The sequence below is a fragment of the Ursus maritimus genome, unplaced genomic scaffold (genome assembly GCF_017311325.1).
Source record: "Ursus maritimus isolate PB19 unplaced genomic scaffold, ASM1731132v1 scaffold_2, whole genome shotgun sequence".
Classification (NCBI taxonomy): Eukaryota; Metazoa; Chordata; class Mammalia; order Carnivora; family Ursidae; genus Ursus; species Ursus maritimus.
Genome location: NW_024424452.1, coordinates 6715671 through 6733374, shown reverse-complemented (window position 1 = coordinate 6733374; position 17704 = coordinate 6715671). Strand labels below are relative to the sequence as shown.

General features: G+C 42.7%; 1 protein-coding gene across 1 annotated transcript in view; it reads right to left on the bottom strand.

The window, feature by feature from the left end:
- Positions 1–4176: 4176 nt before the first annotated feature.
- Positions 4177–17704, bottom strand: part of LOC103669994 (cytochrome P450 3A12) — a 36483-nt gene continuing 22955 nt past the window's right edge. The window contains exons 8-13 of the mRNA XM_008698381.2: positions 15343–15470; positions 14204–14270; positions 10488–10648; positions 8507–8733; positions 6050–6212; positions 4177–4659 (exon numbers count right to left, since the gene is read on the bottom strand). Coding sequence (XP_008696603.2) covers positions 4564–4659; positions 6050–6212; positions 8507–8733; positions 10488–10648; positions 14204–14270; positions 15343–15470 — 842 coding nt within the window. The 3' untranslated portion in view covers positions 4177–4563. The remainder of the gene's footprint in view (positions 4660–6049; positions 6213–8506; positions 8734–10487; positions 10649–14203; positions 14271–15342; positions 15471–17704) is intronic.

Genomic DNA, 17704 nt, shown 5'->3' with positions numbered 1-17704 from the left:
AACTAGGAAATGTTTGTGCATCTAAACAAAAACCAGAGCAACAACCTTCCTGCTGACCTCTAGAAATGTTTGAGGTTCAGAAGAACTTCAAATAGCAGGTGGTGGGAAGCACCCAAGTCAGAAAAGAATGCAGGTACTGGTGGAGTCCACGTACTGTTTCCAAGATGTGTTTCACAAACAGCCACAATATTTACTGAAGGCCTACTGGGTGCTCAGCACTGTGTAGGCCCTGAAACGACAGCTGTGGGGTCAACATTAGCCACAAAGCCATCTCTGTCCTTTGCAGGCCAGTGGGCTCCAGCCCAGCACTGGGACTAATGAATTGTCTGGAAGCCGCTCAGCATAGTGAGTGGGGCCACGGGACAGAGGGTTCCACCTTTTCTACTCTCTCACCAAAAGGGAGTCATTAAGCTCTCTGTGCCTCAATTTCCTCAGAGGGTTTTTAGGAGGATTAAATGAGACCCTGTAAAATTAAAGCCTTTGACTTGAGCAGTCAGATCTTTCCAGCTCTCTGATTCTTCCATTTCATCGTTGTTAATCAACCAATGGTGTTATGGTTCCAACTACAGAAATGAGAGACATACTGCTTGTGAACACACACAGATGTCCAAAGAAAATGCAGCTTTTTCATTTTTCATCTTTGACATCATCACCCCCAGGAGGCCCTTCCTGGGTGACACTGGGGAGGGAGGATTTCTTGTTACCATAAAACAACTCCTTGGTCTCACTTAGGTAATGAGCCTCTCTGAGTTCAGTCTTTCTGATCCTCCCCTGCCACTGCCCTTTCCCTGCTCCTCCCTGAATGAGCTCAGGATGTTTGAGGGTATGACTTCTGGGCTGGGAAAGAGGGCTTCAGACTCTCTTTATGCCCTGCACCTTACAAGTGACACCAGCTCTCTGCCCTGGTTCTACAGAAGGTTCTTGATGGTCTGTGGCTGTGTCCATGGCTCTATAAGGACTGGGAGTTGCCCCTGCTGACCTGGGCCCTTCTCACTGGTACCCGAGACCCAGCCTCACCGTCCCCCCAACTTTGCTCGGAGTGTACATTCACTCCTGTGTGTTCTCTAGCCCTCTGACGGGATGTACAGGCCCACAATTATCATCCCTGCATCACAGATGGGGAAACTGAGGCCCTTAGCGTTAAATAACTAGATCCCCCGGCTCCTTTCGGCACAGCTGGCTTTGGATCCAGGCATCGTCTGCATCTCCAGCAGCACGGCCTAGTGGGGGCAGTAATCTTCAGCCTCCCAACAGAACAACTGCTGGGACCCTACCGCTTTACATATGTGTACACATACCCCCACACACACACTCCCTTGTACCCAAAGCCCTGTACACACAAGCACCATTGCTCCCATAGACACACATCTTGTACACACAAACACGCACAACTTCTGGACACACACACTCCCCTGTAAACACAAAACACATTTAAACACACACACACACCTGTACACAAACAGTCACACACACACACACACAGACATACACTACACTGGACACAGACACACTGGACACAGACACAGGCCACCACCACCATCACCTCGCTCCCTGCCCAGCAAGCCCAGCTGACAGTCAACCCCTGGACCGTCTGCTGAGTTCTCTGCTGTGGCATCCGAGATATCCCAGCTCCTCTGGCTCTGCATTACTAAATATTCGGAAACAAATTACCCTAACACAGTGGCATAAAACAATGATTTTATTATCTCAGAATCTGTGGGTAGGAATTTGGAAGTGACTGGGCTCAGTGGCCCTGACATTCCTCTCATGAGGCTGTGGCCACACTTGTGGTTGCGGCTGCCATAGTTCGTAAACCCGTATAATTCCCACAAAGATATTATTCATCAAAGTCAGGAAGTGGACGCTGACACATTACTACAAGTAACAGTCAGAACCTTCAATTCCCCCAACTGTCCCCACAATGTCCTTTATAGCAGAAGGACCCCGCTCACACACTGAGATTACATGTCACCCCTCTTTAGTCTCTTTGGTTCAGTCTGGAACACTTCCTTAGTTTGGTTTTTGATAAAAAACAAAATTCCAGCAAGGCAGCTTGAAGATCTAATTGGCTTTATTAAGGAATTCATGAATCGGAGCCATCCCACAGGCCAAGTTGACAGACGCTCCCAGGAGGTGTACAAAATGCAGGGTTTTCTAGGGAGGAGGGTGGGGCAGGAAGAGCACAGAAGGAAAACAAAGCATTGCTTCAGGCCAGGACACCTTCATTCTGGGGGATGGACTTGCAGGGTTTCTATCCTGCAGATGACTCATTAGCACCCAACAGGAAATTTCAGACGGACTCTTAAAAGGTCACCTTCCTGGGATAGGCTGATCCGGGTAATTAGGCGTTGCTTGCTGTGAGGTGCGGTTGGGGGCCAGTGACTCCACTCCTGGCTTGTCTTCTCCTTTTTATCGCTTTCAGGACCGGACTATGTAGAAGATTACACACCAGTACAGATTACGAGTAGATATTCCTTCATTTTGGTTTGTCTGACAGTTTGTGGGATTTCTTTTTGGGTTTGCCTCCTTGGCAAGAATATCCCAGAGGTGACACTGGGCTCCTCACCACGACCTGTCAGGTGATGCGCCATCACTTCCTCCTGTTCCTGATGATGCTCACTGGTCTGCCAGGTCTCTGCTCTGTGAGCTGCTCTTTCCTCAGTAACTCATGGGTGTCTGAGCTGTAGTACTTTGGAACTGTGTGAGTGTCCTCATCAACTGTAACCTATCCCTGAATTTATCTCCACCTCTGTGTACTCGAGTTTCTGGATTTATTTAATGGGTTGTAATTTCTGCCTTTCATTAGTTACCATGATGCCCAAATCCCGCCTGATGGGTGGGTGAAGCCCCTCACATTAGCTCTGCGTCCCGTGGACGTGTCCCCATCACTGTGTAGCACAAGATGCCCCAGGCTCGTCATGTGCTCTCCCAGCCTGGAATCACCCATTTCTCTGAAAAGCCCTAGTTCCTTTAAGAGGAAAAAGACATTTATGAGCCAAGATCTGGGCACAAGGTGTGCTCATTGCTCTTACAGTGTTACTGTTTTAAGAGCTGTCTGTGGAGAGAGGTAGGGGGTATGTGTTTTTACACACAGACAGACAAACACACACATTTCTATCTCTCTCTACCAATCTACCATCTAGCCATAGGAAAGCATGACACTACACTGACACACTCACTTCCAGTCTCTGAATACACAGGCTTCATTTGGCTTTCTCCCTTTCCAAATCAGTGACTCCCTTCTCAAACACCGAGAAACTCCTGAAACCATGTAGCTTTAATATATTTACTTATTTGATCAATCCTCCTTCATGTAACTAACCCTCAGTCCATCCCTTGACACTCATGTATGCCCCCACCATGCTCCTTGGGTTCTCCACACTGTAGTTCAGCTCTGGAGGCTCTCCCAGACCAGCCCTCTGTGTGGGCACTTTCTCACCTAGCTTGGGCTCCCACACCCATGCCAGGCTGCTCCTCTATGTGGACACCCTCCCCACCCTACTCAGTCTCTAACTTGGAGTCACTGTGACCCCCCCGGTGTGGGGCTGCCCACCTGGCTGTGCCCTACCTATGGCTTTAGGACTGAATTATCCAGGAAGGAGAGCCAAAGGAAGAGTAGAGAAGGGAAAGAAGGGATGGGGAGGGGAGGGAAGGAAAAGGAAGAATCCTATGCAGCTCCTGATACCAGCTGAAATGGACACCTGCTTTGAGCGTTTCTGTCCAATCACCTGGCCAATCAACCGTCTCTGATTTGATGTTCACTGTGTCAGGACAGTTGGGAGCTGAGGCTGGAGCACAAAGGGAAAGCACGTTCCCTGCCTACCAGAACATCAGGGCAGAGGACATGAAAACTAATCATATAATACTAAGTGCCTCAATCGAGAGTTATAAAAAACACGTGCTCCAAAACCCGTAGAAGTAAACTATGAATATACTTTCTGAGCCACAGGCAAAGTCACAGTGGATTAACTCTCACCTATCTTGACATATCACACTGGAAATCTGAACAAGCTCCATCCACCCAGTGACTGTGATGGTCAAAACGTTCGGTCACTGGCTCTCATTCATCGTTCTACAGAATCCCCCTTAATGTGCACGAAACCATCAGTTAATACTTTTGCAAAGTGATGCTCATTGACTTGCTCAGTGGGATATTTAATGTAGAATATTCAAAATTAGACATATGATAGAAATGTTCCTGCCACAGTCACCACAGTAATTCTTGTCTCCATTAAAGTTTGCTGATAAAATTGTTGAGAAAGTTTTAGTCTTGATCACTGCTCAGGGGAGTAGATGATACTAACTGGGGGTCTCCTGTGTGAACCAGACAGGCTGAGTCTACATCTCTGGCAATTATTATCACCTCCTTTACTCTCCGCAATATCTAATGCTCCACACAGACACTGGAGAAAGTTAACGAACGTACAGAATCCCTACTCGTCCGTCACGGGCAGTACATGAAGCTCATCTTTATTTCTGGGTTTTACTCACAAAGGAAATTGAGGTCTCTGGTGATCTGGGATACAGCTTCTTGAAGAACAAAGGGGAAGTCCTTAGGGAAAGTCAGGCTCCACTCACACTCCCATCTCTTGGCTCAACCTTGAGAACAATGGGTTTTTCTGGTCGAATTAACCCTTGAGTATATAATTTCAGGGGGATCTGCAACAGTTAAACAAGCACATGAGAACCAACAAATGAAACCCTTCCAACCACAGAAGCAAAGCAGGCAAGATACATGAAGGACAATAATCCATTACAAACATATAAATACTGTTTTTAGAATCATCTATCTCTGATACTTTAAAATTACTCTGTAAACTGTCAAGACTGGAGCATCGACGGGGCGCCTGGGTGGCACAGCGGTTAAGCGTCTGCCATCGGCTCAGGGCGTGATCCCGGCGTTACGCGATCGAGCCCCACGTCAGGCTCCTCCGCTATGAGCCTGCTTCTTCCTCTCCCACTCCCCCTGCTTGTGTTCCCTCTCTCGCTGACTGTCTCTGTCTCTGTCAAATAAATAAATAAAATCTTAAAAAAAAAAAAAAGACTGGAGCATGGAAGCATTCATCCATCACTCTTTCAACAGATTATCCATTGAGTACTTACTCTGTACCAGGCTGGAGACACACTCATGTTGGCTGGTGTTCTTTTTTGATTTTAATTTTAAGGGAAAAGGATGAGCATTTAAAATTTAAAACAGGTTCCTAGCAATTATGGCAAAGAATTGTGAGAAGTGCCAGACTGAATTTTCTGAACGTTGAATCCTGAGCATTTATTACACATTTTATTGTATGGACATCCACCCTGCCAAACATCCTGTCACCTCTGCCGTGGAAACATCCATTCATGATGACAGATTGGGATGGAAAGGGAGCATAGCCGGACTGGAGTCAGGCTTGCAGAAGGTGGGGCCAAGCAGCCAGGATGGCCTGGACCCTGGGCGTCCTTCACATCAGGCAGACATGCTTCACACCACTGATGCTCAACCTTGCTGGCCCTTCGGAATCATGGGGGCACTTTTAAAGCCACACTCTGGGAGAATCATGTTAGAATGTTGAGATGACCTGGGTTTCAGGATTTTTAACAAACCCACTGTTCCCATGTACAATGAGGGTTTAAGAACCTTGGTTACCAGAGAGTCTGTAAGCTGTGGTGGAGAAGAGCATCATTCAAAAGTCACGTCATGGTTTTCACTGCATGTCATGACTGTTCACAACATGTTTCCTTCCTTTCAGCAGACTTGAAAGAAATCTAAAATACCGCTCAAGGTCATAGGTCTATGCATAATGATGTCTCGTGAACTATATTGACTACATGACCCTTATGGTTGGGTGGTCATAAACCACAGACATGGCACTCAAGAGCTGAAGGACCCTTCAAGGTCACAGATGGCTCCACATAGATTCTCTGGCTGATTGAACAAATTACTAAGCATAAATGAGTCCATACACACACACACACACACACACACACACACACACACATGTATTCCATATCTCTTAGTTTAAAAAAACAATGAAACATTCCTTTTGCGGGAAGTTCTCTCTCTGACCTGTGTTTCTTTACAAGGTTTGAAGGAGAAGTTCTGCAGGACTCTGACAAGGGCGAGTTTCATGTTCATGATCGCAAACCTCATCCCAAGGCAGTTTCGCGGTCCAGTTCCAAAAGGCAGGTATATATAAGGATTTATGCTGTCCTTGTTCTTCTTACTGAACCTGGTTCCACCATACACGTTGGAAACAAGTTAGGAAAACATAAAAACCACAAGAGCTACATATTCGGGGATCTCAACCAGGGCTACATGGGAAACTTTGATGGGCCGGTTACTGAAATCCTGCTACGCTTACTCTGCTGTGACAATTATAAGCTACAGGTCATTGGATACCCCTTCCCCTATGGGAGCATTCAGTGTTGTTGAAGAGAGGAGGTGAATGGTTTTGCAAGGATTTATCTTCAACACTAGAATTATATTCATGGTGGTGAGATGTTCACACTCTGAAAGGCAAGCAAGAAACGAGCCTGACTGAAGGAAAGGTAGGATCCTGCCTCCACCGAATGATGTTTGTCATATATCCACGGACAAAGGAAGCAGGAGAAATGCCTCCCATGATTTACATTATCATTTTTTTCCCCTTTACTTCCCTACCCTCCCTGCTAGGACCACCCCAACCACTTACACAGAACAGATTTTCAGATGATTTACATAGGCACGTGGTGCTACTCCACTATAATCATACTCACAGATATGAACAATCACTATAATTACTGAGTTTTTGTCTATCTGTTCCCCAACGCTCTAAATTCCTTGAAGGTTAGACTTACACGTTATTCAAAATTAATTCCTCCATATCTATATCAGGGAAACGTGGATTTGAGGTAAGTGATAATGGCATTGTGGTGAGGTATTATTTAAAACTCATTATATTATGGAGAAGATGGTGGAATGTTTACAGATGATATGCTTTAAAGTAATACAGAAAACAGATATGGAATTATAACAGTGTGTGGATGGGGCAGCTGATACAGGTTAGTGGTTGTTGGGCAGGTGATGGGCACACAGAGATGCAATGAAAGTATTTCATAGACTTGTGTCTATAGAATATGCTTGTGCATATGTCAAAAATTCTCCACAATAGGGGCACCTGGGTGGCTCAGTTGGTTAAGTGTCTGTGTTCAGCTCAGGTCATGATCCCAGGGTCCTGGGATCAAGCCCCACATTGAGCTCCCTGCTCAGCAAGGAGTCTGCTTCTCCTCTCCCTCTGCCCCTCCACCGACTCGTGCTCTTTCTCCACCCTTGTCTCCCTGTCTCTCTCTCTGTCTCTCTCTCTCAAATAAATAAAAGTTTTAATAAAATTATCCATAATAGGCATGTTCAATACATGGATTCCACACTGCCTGGCACAGTCCTTGACACACACAGGTAAGCACTTCCTCTCATGACTGAATGAATCACAGACAAGTACCAGGAGTGCTCTCTGGTTTCCATTTGAGAAGCAACAGGAGAGGCAAATGCTGAGCTTGTGGGAACCATCAGGTCTCCTGGTCCAGAAAACAGATGCCTTGGTCATTTTTGAGTTCTTTCAGCAAGTACTATGTGTAGATGCATTGCTAGCACTAGGGACACCACGCAACAGGATGAGGGCTCTGCCATCAGGGAGCTTAGAAGCAGGGGCTAAACGTCTAGATCCCTAAAAGGTTCTTCCGAATTTTGCTCACCAGTACAATAAACAGGAAAGCATGGACTTAGCAGAATTCAAGCTGCACCCAAAGCCAGCCTCTGCTCTGAATGATCAGAAGCTAGATAGCTCTCACATAGCTAGAGAGCAGAAGAGCTTGCTTTGGATGAACCCCAGATACTGAGAGGGGTGGGAGCTGGCACAGGTCTGCAGCCACAGACAGCACAGGACCTGTGCACACCTCCATCCTCAGGAGGCCGCTCCTCCTGCCAGGGATGTGGACTCAGCTCCACAGCCTCTGCTGTCACACTACAGCTAGCAGAAACGGTGGCCCAGGGTTACAAAGATGGAATGTGAGAATGGGAGGAGTAAATTCAGAGCGCTAGAGAGGGCAAAGAACTTAATGAGAAAAAAGTCCCGTTTTCCTAAATAAGATAATGGTTAAGTATATCTTGGTATATGCATATAATCACAAACGCAAATACGGTATGTTGTTTACAGCTTACTGTTACATTACGTAAGTAGTTCAAAAAAGATACAATAACATCCTAACTTCTAGTAATCTATATATGCATAGAAAAATATCCACAAGGACACACATCACATGATTAATAATGATGTATGTGACTGGTGATGACATTAACTTTCTTTTTTCTCAACTACAGTTTGTAAAAGTTTGACAACAATGATATTTTGTAAGAAGAAAATAGTTCTAAAATAAAAAGATGTACAAATAAATAATTGTACAACCACGTGCTTGTCATCTATACTAAGGAAATATCAGAATATCCTCCAATATGAGGGTGGGTTCCCCATTCCAGGGTTCCCTGTACCTTTCAGGACGGAACTCCTCAGGCTCTGGCCAGAGATCCTGGTCTCGGTGAAGAGTAAAGACTGGCACCATCACCACTGTCCCTTTGGGAATGAACACACCACTGATTTCCACATCTTTCTTACACAGCCTCTCAAGTCTACCACCGATTGGGTATAATCTGAGAGTTTCATTCAACACCATGTCCAGATATTCCATCTGTGCAAGGGCATCGTAAGTGGGCAGTGCCTGGAAGGAAAGAAACAGATTTTGATACATTGAGATTTGGGATCAACATCCGACTCACTCTATACACTACTACTGAAGTCTTAGGAACACCTAAGAATCATGTATTTTGTTAACAGGCATTTATGGACATTTTACTGTCTACCATGTCCTTTGACTTGTTCAATGGCCCACTGACATCTGTACACTAGTAATGACGAAGGGAGACTGTCGGGACAATCCCCTAAACAGGGCCTGAAATCCAACCCACGTAGTGTTTTTTCTTACTTGTGTGAACAAAAGTGACTAAGACTGTAACCCTTAATCTTTTATTTTATTTTTTATTTAAATTCAATTTAGTTAACATATAGTGTATTATGAGTTTCAGGGGTAGAATTTAATGATTCATTAGTTGCATATAACACCCAGTGCCCATCACCCAATTACCCCATCCCCCATTCCCTCCCCTCCAGCAACCCTCAGTTTGTTTTCCATACTTTATTTTTTTAATAATATTTTTTATTATATTATGTTAGTCACCATACAGTACATCCCTAGTTTTTGATGTAAAGTTCCATTATTCATTACTTGCGTTTTCTATAATTTAGTCTCTTATGGTTGGCCTCCCTCTGTTTTTATCTTATTTTTTATTTCCTTCCCTATGACCCTTAGTCTTAAGTGAAATATGTTGAAATCACCATTTCCTTTCAAAACAGAGGTCACACATCCGCACAATGGAAGAAGAACATACAACAGGAAATATCCCCTCTGCCACACAAATTCTTCCAGGTGAAATATCCTGCTTCCTAGCTTTTCAATTATATTTACCGTATTTAGAGAGAAACACTATACTGTATAAAAACTACAAATAATTGGGGGAGACACTAGTACCTCTCAACACAAATAGGGCAAGAGAAGGGTAGGATTGGATGCTGCCAAATGTGGACACACAATTTCGGTTCTATGGAACGTTCTATAGGAGATCAGAACCCTATACTCAGCCCCACCCTCTGTTGCTGGAAAGGTCTCCTCCTTGTTGGTCTGGGGTTTCACCGTTTGCCCAATAGGCCACTCCAGCCCCAGAGGCCAGGTCTCTTCATAAGTAGGGAACTCCAGGTTGGGCAGGGATCTCTAAACAGTGTGGGCAATATGTGCCTATCACTTGGTATTATATTTAAGAGACAACATTGTACAGGTTAAGAGTTCAGTAAGGATCCTGGCACCCGGGCTCCTTGCTTGGCTTCTTCACCACTAGTTATGAATGAGTCTAAGATCATTATGTTGTCTCTCTGTAGCTCAGTTTCCTGACTTGTTACATGGAGATAATTAGAATTGACACACATAGGGTGTGTGGCAGAGACACTCTCTGCTCACCCAATGTCCATGAATGGCATCTATGAACCCCATAGATCCCAGCCCATGTGAACTTAGGGGAAACTACTTTGCAAATGGGCTGTGAATTGATGGGATGTGTGTCAGTTCAGGGCCATTTGAAAAGCAAGTGAGCAATGCTCTAATTCCTTGTTCCCCAGCCAACAATTAGTCCCCAAGTTCCAGATAATGCAGGTGTAAGAAAGTGGAACCCCTTTTCCCACTATCCCCAAATGACTATATGAAGCAGAGACTCACCCCCATTCTCCACTAACGCCCACGGTGGACATGCAAATGCGAATTAGAAGTAAACCTTTTTATGAAAACCCACTCAGTTTGAGGGCTAATCTGTTATTGAGATATAACTGAGCTTATTCTGACTCCCTCCTCAGGTATGAACCACTCACCTTATTGGGGAAAGTGGCATCAATCTCCTCCTGCAGTTTCTGCTGGACATCAGGGTGAGTGGCCAATTCATACACAAGGAAGGAAAGAGAAGTGCTAGTGGTCTCATAGCCAGCAAAAATAAAGATAATAGATTGGGCCACGAGCTCCAGATCAGAGAGAGCTAAAAGGAGAGGAATGACATTTTAGCTAGAGCAGGGGAATACAAAACATCACAGTTTAGATGATAGAAATCTATTTGAAACTCCCAATTCCCTTGCAGGGAAATGTAAAAGCAATTCAGAATCAAATTCACAGTGGTTTGCACTCCGATGTCTACCTTACAGACCCAGAAAAGCCAGAAGTTGTCTCAATCTGGTTATTCCTATGGTCTATGTATTTTTGTTTGTTTGTTTGTTTACAAATGTAAAGCTCTGTATGGTGACTAACATAATATAATAAAAAAATACTATTGTATTAAAAAAAAAAAAACAAAAAAAACCCCCCAAATGTAAAGCTCTGGAATGTTGTTTTAGCCCTGCTCTTATAACCAGTAATTTTGAGTCTCTGCGATAAGATATTTTATTACATTTGGCAAGACTAAACTTTAAGAAAGCAAGAACCTTAGGGACATCATTAATGTTGAAATGCAACAGTATGAAGTCTGAAGTTGTATACATGGTTTCTGTCTTCAGCAGAGCTAACCTTTTCTAGTTTTCTTTATTTTTTAATTTTTTAAATAATAATTTTTATTTTGTTATGTTAGTCACCATACAGTTTATCCTTAGTTTTTGATGTAATGTTTCAGGATTCATCATTTGCGTATAACACCCAGTGCACCATGCAATATGTGCCCTCCTTAATACCCAGCGCTGGCCTATCTATTCTATTCTTGGCCATCTGCTCCAGCTCATGCCACCCTCCCCACCAACACACATAGATAATTTCAGGAGATGGCATTTCCGTCTAATGTACACAGAGTTATCAGTATGTCCTTTGGAGAATCCTAAAAGGACTTCGGTCCTAAGTCACATGGGATAGCTTTCTTCCCCAGGAAAGTTTAAATCCTTCCAGCTAAAATGGAACTTAAATTTCTTTAGAGAGTTTGCAATGCTAAGGCTTGATGGCCAGGAAAAATGAATGATCGTTCATCTAAACATAGTTGCGGGAACTTAAGAGAACACAATTGGGCTACAGATAAACTCTTGCTGCTCAAAGTGCGGGATCAGCAGCACATGGAAGCTCATTAGAAATGCAGAATCTCAAACTTCACCCTAGAACTATCAGATCAAAATCTGACCTTCCATGAGATGTGGTGATTTGTGTGCACAGCCTAGCTTGAGAAGCACAGATTATACCTTTCCAAGGTCTCAGCTAATAGAAGACCTGGCCCACAACTTCTCAAGTGGATGACCTCTGATATGTACAGAAACTACGACACAGACAAAGCGAGAAGAGTGGTGATTGAACCAGGATAATTCATGCCATTAAAGGAGCAGAAGAAGGAATGTGTCAATAGCAGGATACTGGCCAGCAAGAAATAGAGACAAACTGAATCCGGTGAATGGAATTAGCAATGCCTATTCAATCATGGCCTCAAAGTCACCTTCCTTAGTGAACAGCCCCACTCTGAATATAAGTTGTTCTCTCCTTTGATTTTCTCCTGGCAGAAACTCTGTATGGTCATGCTCTAATCTCTTTGATCAGAACTGTATCAGGACATTTAGATACTTAAGCACTGAAATGAACACGGTGCCTGCCACAAACATGTAATTCACAACTAAAAACAATAAAAAAGTGTAAAAAAAAGGTCTATAGAGCTCTGATTTCCCAGTCATACTTTCTGTGATGCTGTTGTGGATAAATTTAACTATCAAATTCTTGCCCTCGATTACCCTGAACCCCATGATAATCAAAGTTTAGAACTGTGCTGTCCAATAAGGTAGCCTCTTGCCAGATGTGGCTATTTATATTTAAGTTGTACTTAGGTATACTAAACTCCATGTAAGATTCCGATTTTCAGTGACACTGGCCACATGTCAAGTGCTCAATAAACACATGTGTGTAGTGAATCTGTACAGAACCAAGCATACATAGAATATTTCCTTCCTCACAGAAAGTAGTAGAACTAGAGAGAGAGTTACATAGATAGAATAGAAGTAGACATAGTTATAGATACATATACATACATATATAATATATATTATGTATTCTATATAGTGGTGTGATAGAGTAAGCCCATCTTTTTTCTCTAGAATAAGCTGTTATATATTCAAGAATTTTGCGAGTTGGTTGTCAGAGAAACAACTATAAATCAAGACTCCTTTTTTCTTTCAGATGCAGGGACCTTAATTACATCACTGGTTATGGAGATAGATATATTTATGTTGATCAGTCCTGTGTAAATATATTTGATGTTCTTTGCTTGACCCACTGAGAGGAAATAGATGCAAAGAAACCCTCGTAGAAATGAGCGCTCCTAAATCCCAGATTTTGGTTCCTAAATACCATTCTCACTAAAAGGAAACAGAGCTACTTAGAGAAATGCTGATTCCATGGCTCGTCAAGGAAGCAGCAGAGAAACCGGATGTCTCACACCAGAATGCAAGGAACTGCTCAGAAAACAAGATGGAAAAAGTATACAGAATACACTATGTGCTATAATGGTGGATATACATCATTATCATCATCATACATATGTCTAAACCCAGTTCATATACAACACCAAGGGTGAACTGTAATGTAAACTATGGATTTGGGGTGATAATAATATGTAATTGTAGGGACACTGATCGTAACAAAATTACCACATCTGGGGGGATTTTGATAGTAGGAGATGCTGTATGTAGGTGGGACAGAAGTATGGGATAAATCTCTGTGTCTTTCACTCAAATTTACAGCAAACATAAAACTGCTATAAAACTAAAGTCTATAGAAAACAAAAAAAGAAGAAGAAAGAAAGAAAGGACGCAGGATCCCACTTGAAATGGCTTCAAGAAGACAAACCTGAGAGAATTGATCATCTAAATTAAAAGAGAAACAATTTAAGAGACTAAGTTAGTAATATTGAGATTATATTGACATATATAAATAAACAAATACAATAATGATGATTAATGGAAAGTTCACCCTAACGATGGACTATCACTCCAAATGTAGAAGGAATGGTGGAAGTAGAAAGTCATCATTTTGCAACCATCATACTAATTATGGTTTTAGTCAAATATTATCCATGGATGATCAAAGTAGTAGGTGACACGTTAAAGAGAAATATGTAAGATGTACACATCACAAAGGCATTCAGTACCAGTTACTTCTCAATTACAAAGGGAAAAAACCTTGCAGTAGATTAAGCCAGTGAACACAAGTTTAACCAAGTGTTCCAAGTGAAGGTCACCTACACTGGGGCCTGGGGCCTCCTGATGTGATGAAGCTTTGACGTGAATTTCCAGACTGAGGTTCTGATTCAGTGGGTCTCGATTAGGATGGGGGATTGACATTGCAAACAAGCTCCCATATGGCAGACCACTGACTGCTTTGTCTATCATTGCCCTTTAAGCTTTGAACAAACTGTGGCTTTGTTCTTCTGGAAAATGCTTTGGCTACCATTTGTATCTGAACGTGTGTCTTTCTTCGATTTTCTGATATTCCAGCTGCTAAAAATCTCCCTCCATATCTCAGAACCACCCCCTATCTCTGAGCCACCCCATTAAGGCCATCTGAAGCTCTCCTTGCTTACCTTTATGGGTGTCCATTTCTCTGGAATTCTGGGAGTTAATCATCAGCTGAAGAAAATCCACTCGGTGCTGGAAACAGAAAGAGACATTTCAATGACAAAAAGTCACTTGTGAAGTCAGAAGTAAATCAGGGGTGCAGCATCTAACTTCTCTCCTGAGAATATGGCCCCTTCACATCCAGAAGTTTAACTAGTGTTGCCAGAGGCAAAAGTGAACAAAAATGTCCAGCTACAAATCTTGAAGAGCACGATATTTCTCATGCAGGAATCCAGCCATTACGTCCCACTGCTTTTTGGTTCTTGCTCTCTCTGATCCTCAGCTTCTCTGGTCTTTGAACACAACTTCCTGGCCCAAGAGGTGCCTGGTCCCTCTCCTGTCATACCTACTGCTCAGGAGAAAGTCCCTGACTTCAGTCCTTTTGTTTTTCCAGCCTTAATTCTTAATGAATGGCCACATAGACCAATCTCCTGACCTCTGCACAGTCCACGGGCAGCTTCTGTGTCAGCATCTTCGAATGCCCCTCCCTCCCAGAACTCTGCACAATCTTCAGAGACATCCTGGGCTACCCAGCCCTGTCTCCCTGTCCTACACACATCCTAGTGCTGCCCACCAGGCCTCAGGAAGGCAAAGCCTGCTCAGCCAGCTTGCAGCCTCAGTACCCAAAGAAGACACCTGCACACTCTAGACTATGACAGGCTCAAATTTAACATGACCAGGTGCCTGAGGGGAAATTCCACGAGCGAATGTATAAGAAAAGAGGCTTAGAATTGAAGGGATCCTTTGCCGGTGTAATATCTGCCAAAATCATACTACCAGGAAAATGATTTTACACAGTAATTTTTATGTTTTGACAACTTACTGAAGGGAAGTCGCAGTTTTTCTCTCACCAAAGTTTATGCACTGACATACTCATTGGCATGCTTATTCTTAAATTTTAAACATTGGCTCTCTGACTCATCTTCTTATCTCCTTCCCTGACCTCCACCTTCTTCATTCTCTCTGAAATGTTAGAAATCTCCTGTTCTAAACCCTAGAGTTCCCTACCTGCCATTAAATCATACTTAGAAGTGTGCACGTCAAATGTATCCAGCTCAGTGAAAGATCAGAAGGGAACGTGCACATGTAACCACCACAGATTTACCTTTTGTTTATCTTTGAGGCGACTTTCCTTCATCCTTTTTACAGATTTTGTGAAAAAATCAGTAACTTTCTTTGGAAATAGGTAGATATTTAATATTTCAAAAACTGGGGTAAGGAATGGAAACAGTACTGCAAGGAAAAACAAAACAATGGAAATAACAGTGAAAATGCAAAATTTTCTGGGAGCAATTACAATTTGGTCTACCAACCTGAGGACTAAAAGACACCAGGATTCATTCATATCAGGAGTTATTCCCTCTATGACCTTTACTCGAACTTGCAAGCCAATGGCTGAGCCAGAGCAAGTCACACATACGGGCCACCACTAGAGCAGTCAGATCAGTGTCTCCTGGCACATCTTTGAAGTGACCAAAGGAACAGGATTACATTCCTAGATCTCTTAGCCTTTTATTTTTGGACCAGAGTTTCTTTGGAAACACCAGACCATAATATGCTACTTTAATTAATCATGCTGTTTAAGAAATTGTGTCAGGATGGAAATAATACGTAGTATGCTTTCAATTACAATGGAATAAAATTAGAAAACAAGAACACAAACAACATGGAAAACCCACGAATCTGTGGAAATTACACAATACGCTCCTATACAGCCTGTCAGTAGAAAAGAAATCAAAAGGGCACTTTAGGGCTTCCTGGGTGGCTCACTCATTAAGCGTCAGCCTTCGGCTCAAGGTGTGATCTCAGGGTCCTGGGATCAAGCCCCGCATCGGGCTCCCTGCTTCCCTGGGAGCCTGCTTCTTCCTCTCCCACTCCCCCTGCTTGTGTTCCCTCTCTCACTGGCTCTCTCTCTCTCTGTCAAATAAATAAATAAAATCTTAAAAAAAAAATCAAAAGGGCACTTTAGAGTTACTTGGAGAATACAAAAATGAAGAAACCACATACCAAAAACTCATGGGATGTAGCAACAGCAATGACCAGAAAAAAAGGTTTTCATTATATATGCCTACCTTTAAAAAGAGCCAAGATTTCAAATCAATGACCCAGCTTTCTGTCAAAAAGATGCCAAAAATACAAGAGCACACCAAACCAAAAGCAAGCAGAAGGAAGCACATAATACAGACAACAGCAGAAATTTAGGAAATAAGAGAATAAAAAACAAGAGAAACTTCAAAGAAAGCAAAGCCAATTCTTTCAAAAGACCTTTGGCTAGACTGACCAAGCAAAAAGGAGAAGAGATTCCAATTACTATGATCAGAAGTGAAGGAGGAGATTACTGTGGACATTACGAAAATAAAAAGGACTACGGGGAATACTACGAACAACTGAATGCCAATAAATTAAGTGAAGTGGAAAAATTCCTAGAAAAAGATAAACTAGAAAGTGACATTAAAAAAAACCACAGGCAATCTGAAAGACAAATGAAAAGACTGAGTTAGTAGTGAAGAAACTACTGACAAAAACAAGCTCACCAACGATGGTTTCTCGGGCAAGTTCTAGCAAATATTTAAAGTGCAATCAACACCAATTTTGCACAAATGCCTCCAAAAAATAGAGGAGTTAGGAACACTTCCAAACTCATTCTACCTGGCCTGTATTACCCTGATACTAAAACCAGACGATGATATCACAGAATAAGAAAACTACAGACCAACGTATCTGATGACACGGATGCACAAATCTTCAACAAAATACTAGCAAACTGGACCTAGCAACATATCAAAAGAAGGATAGATCATAACCAAGAGAGGTTTATCCCAGCAATTCCAGGTTATGTAATACTATATAACAACAAAAAATTTTTTAAAAACCACATGGTCATCTCAATACAGGCAGAGAAAGTATTTGACAAAAACCCAACACCATTTAGCAATAAGAACACTCAACAAACTAGGAGCAGAAAGGAATATCCTCAACCTGATAAAGGGCATCTACAAAAACTCATAACTAACACACTTAATGGATGCAAACTGGACACTTTCCCCTAAGATTAAAGAAAACAAGGATGTGTCTATCACCCACTTCTATTCAACATTGTACTAGAAGTTCTAGCCAGGAAATGTAGGCCAAAGAAAGAAAGAAAGAATGAAGGAATGAATGAATGAATGAAAGAGGGAGGGAGGGAGAGAGGGAGGGAGGGAGAAAGAAAAAAGAAAGAAAGAGGAAAGAAAGAAAGAAAGAAAAGAAGGAAGGAGAGAAAGAAAGAAGAGAGAGAGGGAGGGAGGAAGGGAGGGAGGAAGGAAGGAGAAAGAAGAGAAAGAAAGAAAGAAAGAAAGAAAGAAAGAAAGAAAGAAAGAAGAAAGAAAGGAAGAAAGAAAGAGAGAGGAAGGGAGGGAGGGAGGGAGGGAGGGAGGGAGGAAGGAAGGAAGGAAGGAAGGAAGGAAGGAAGGAAGGAAGGAAGGAAG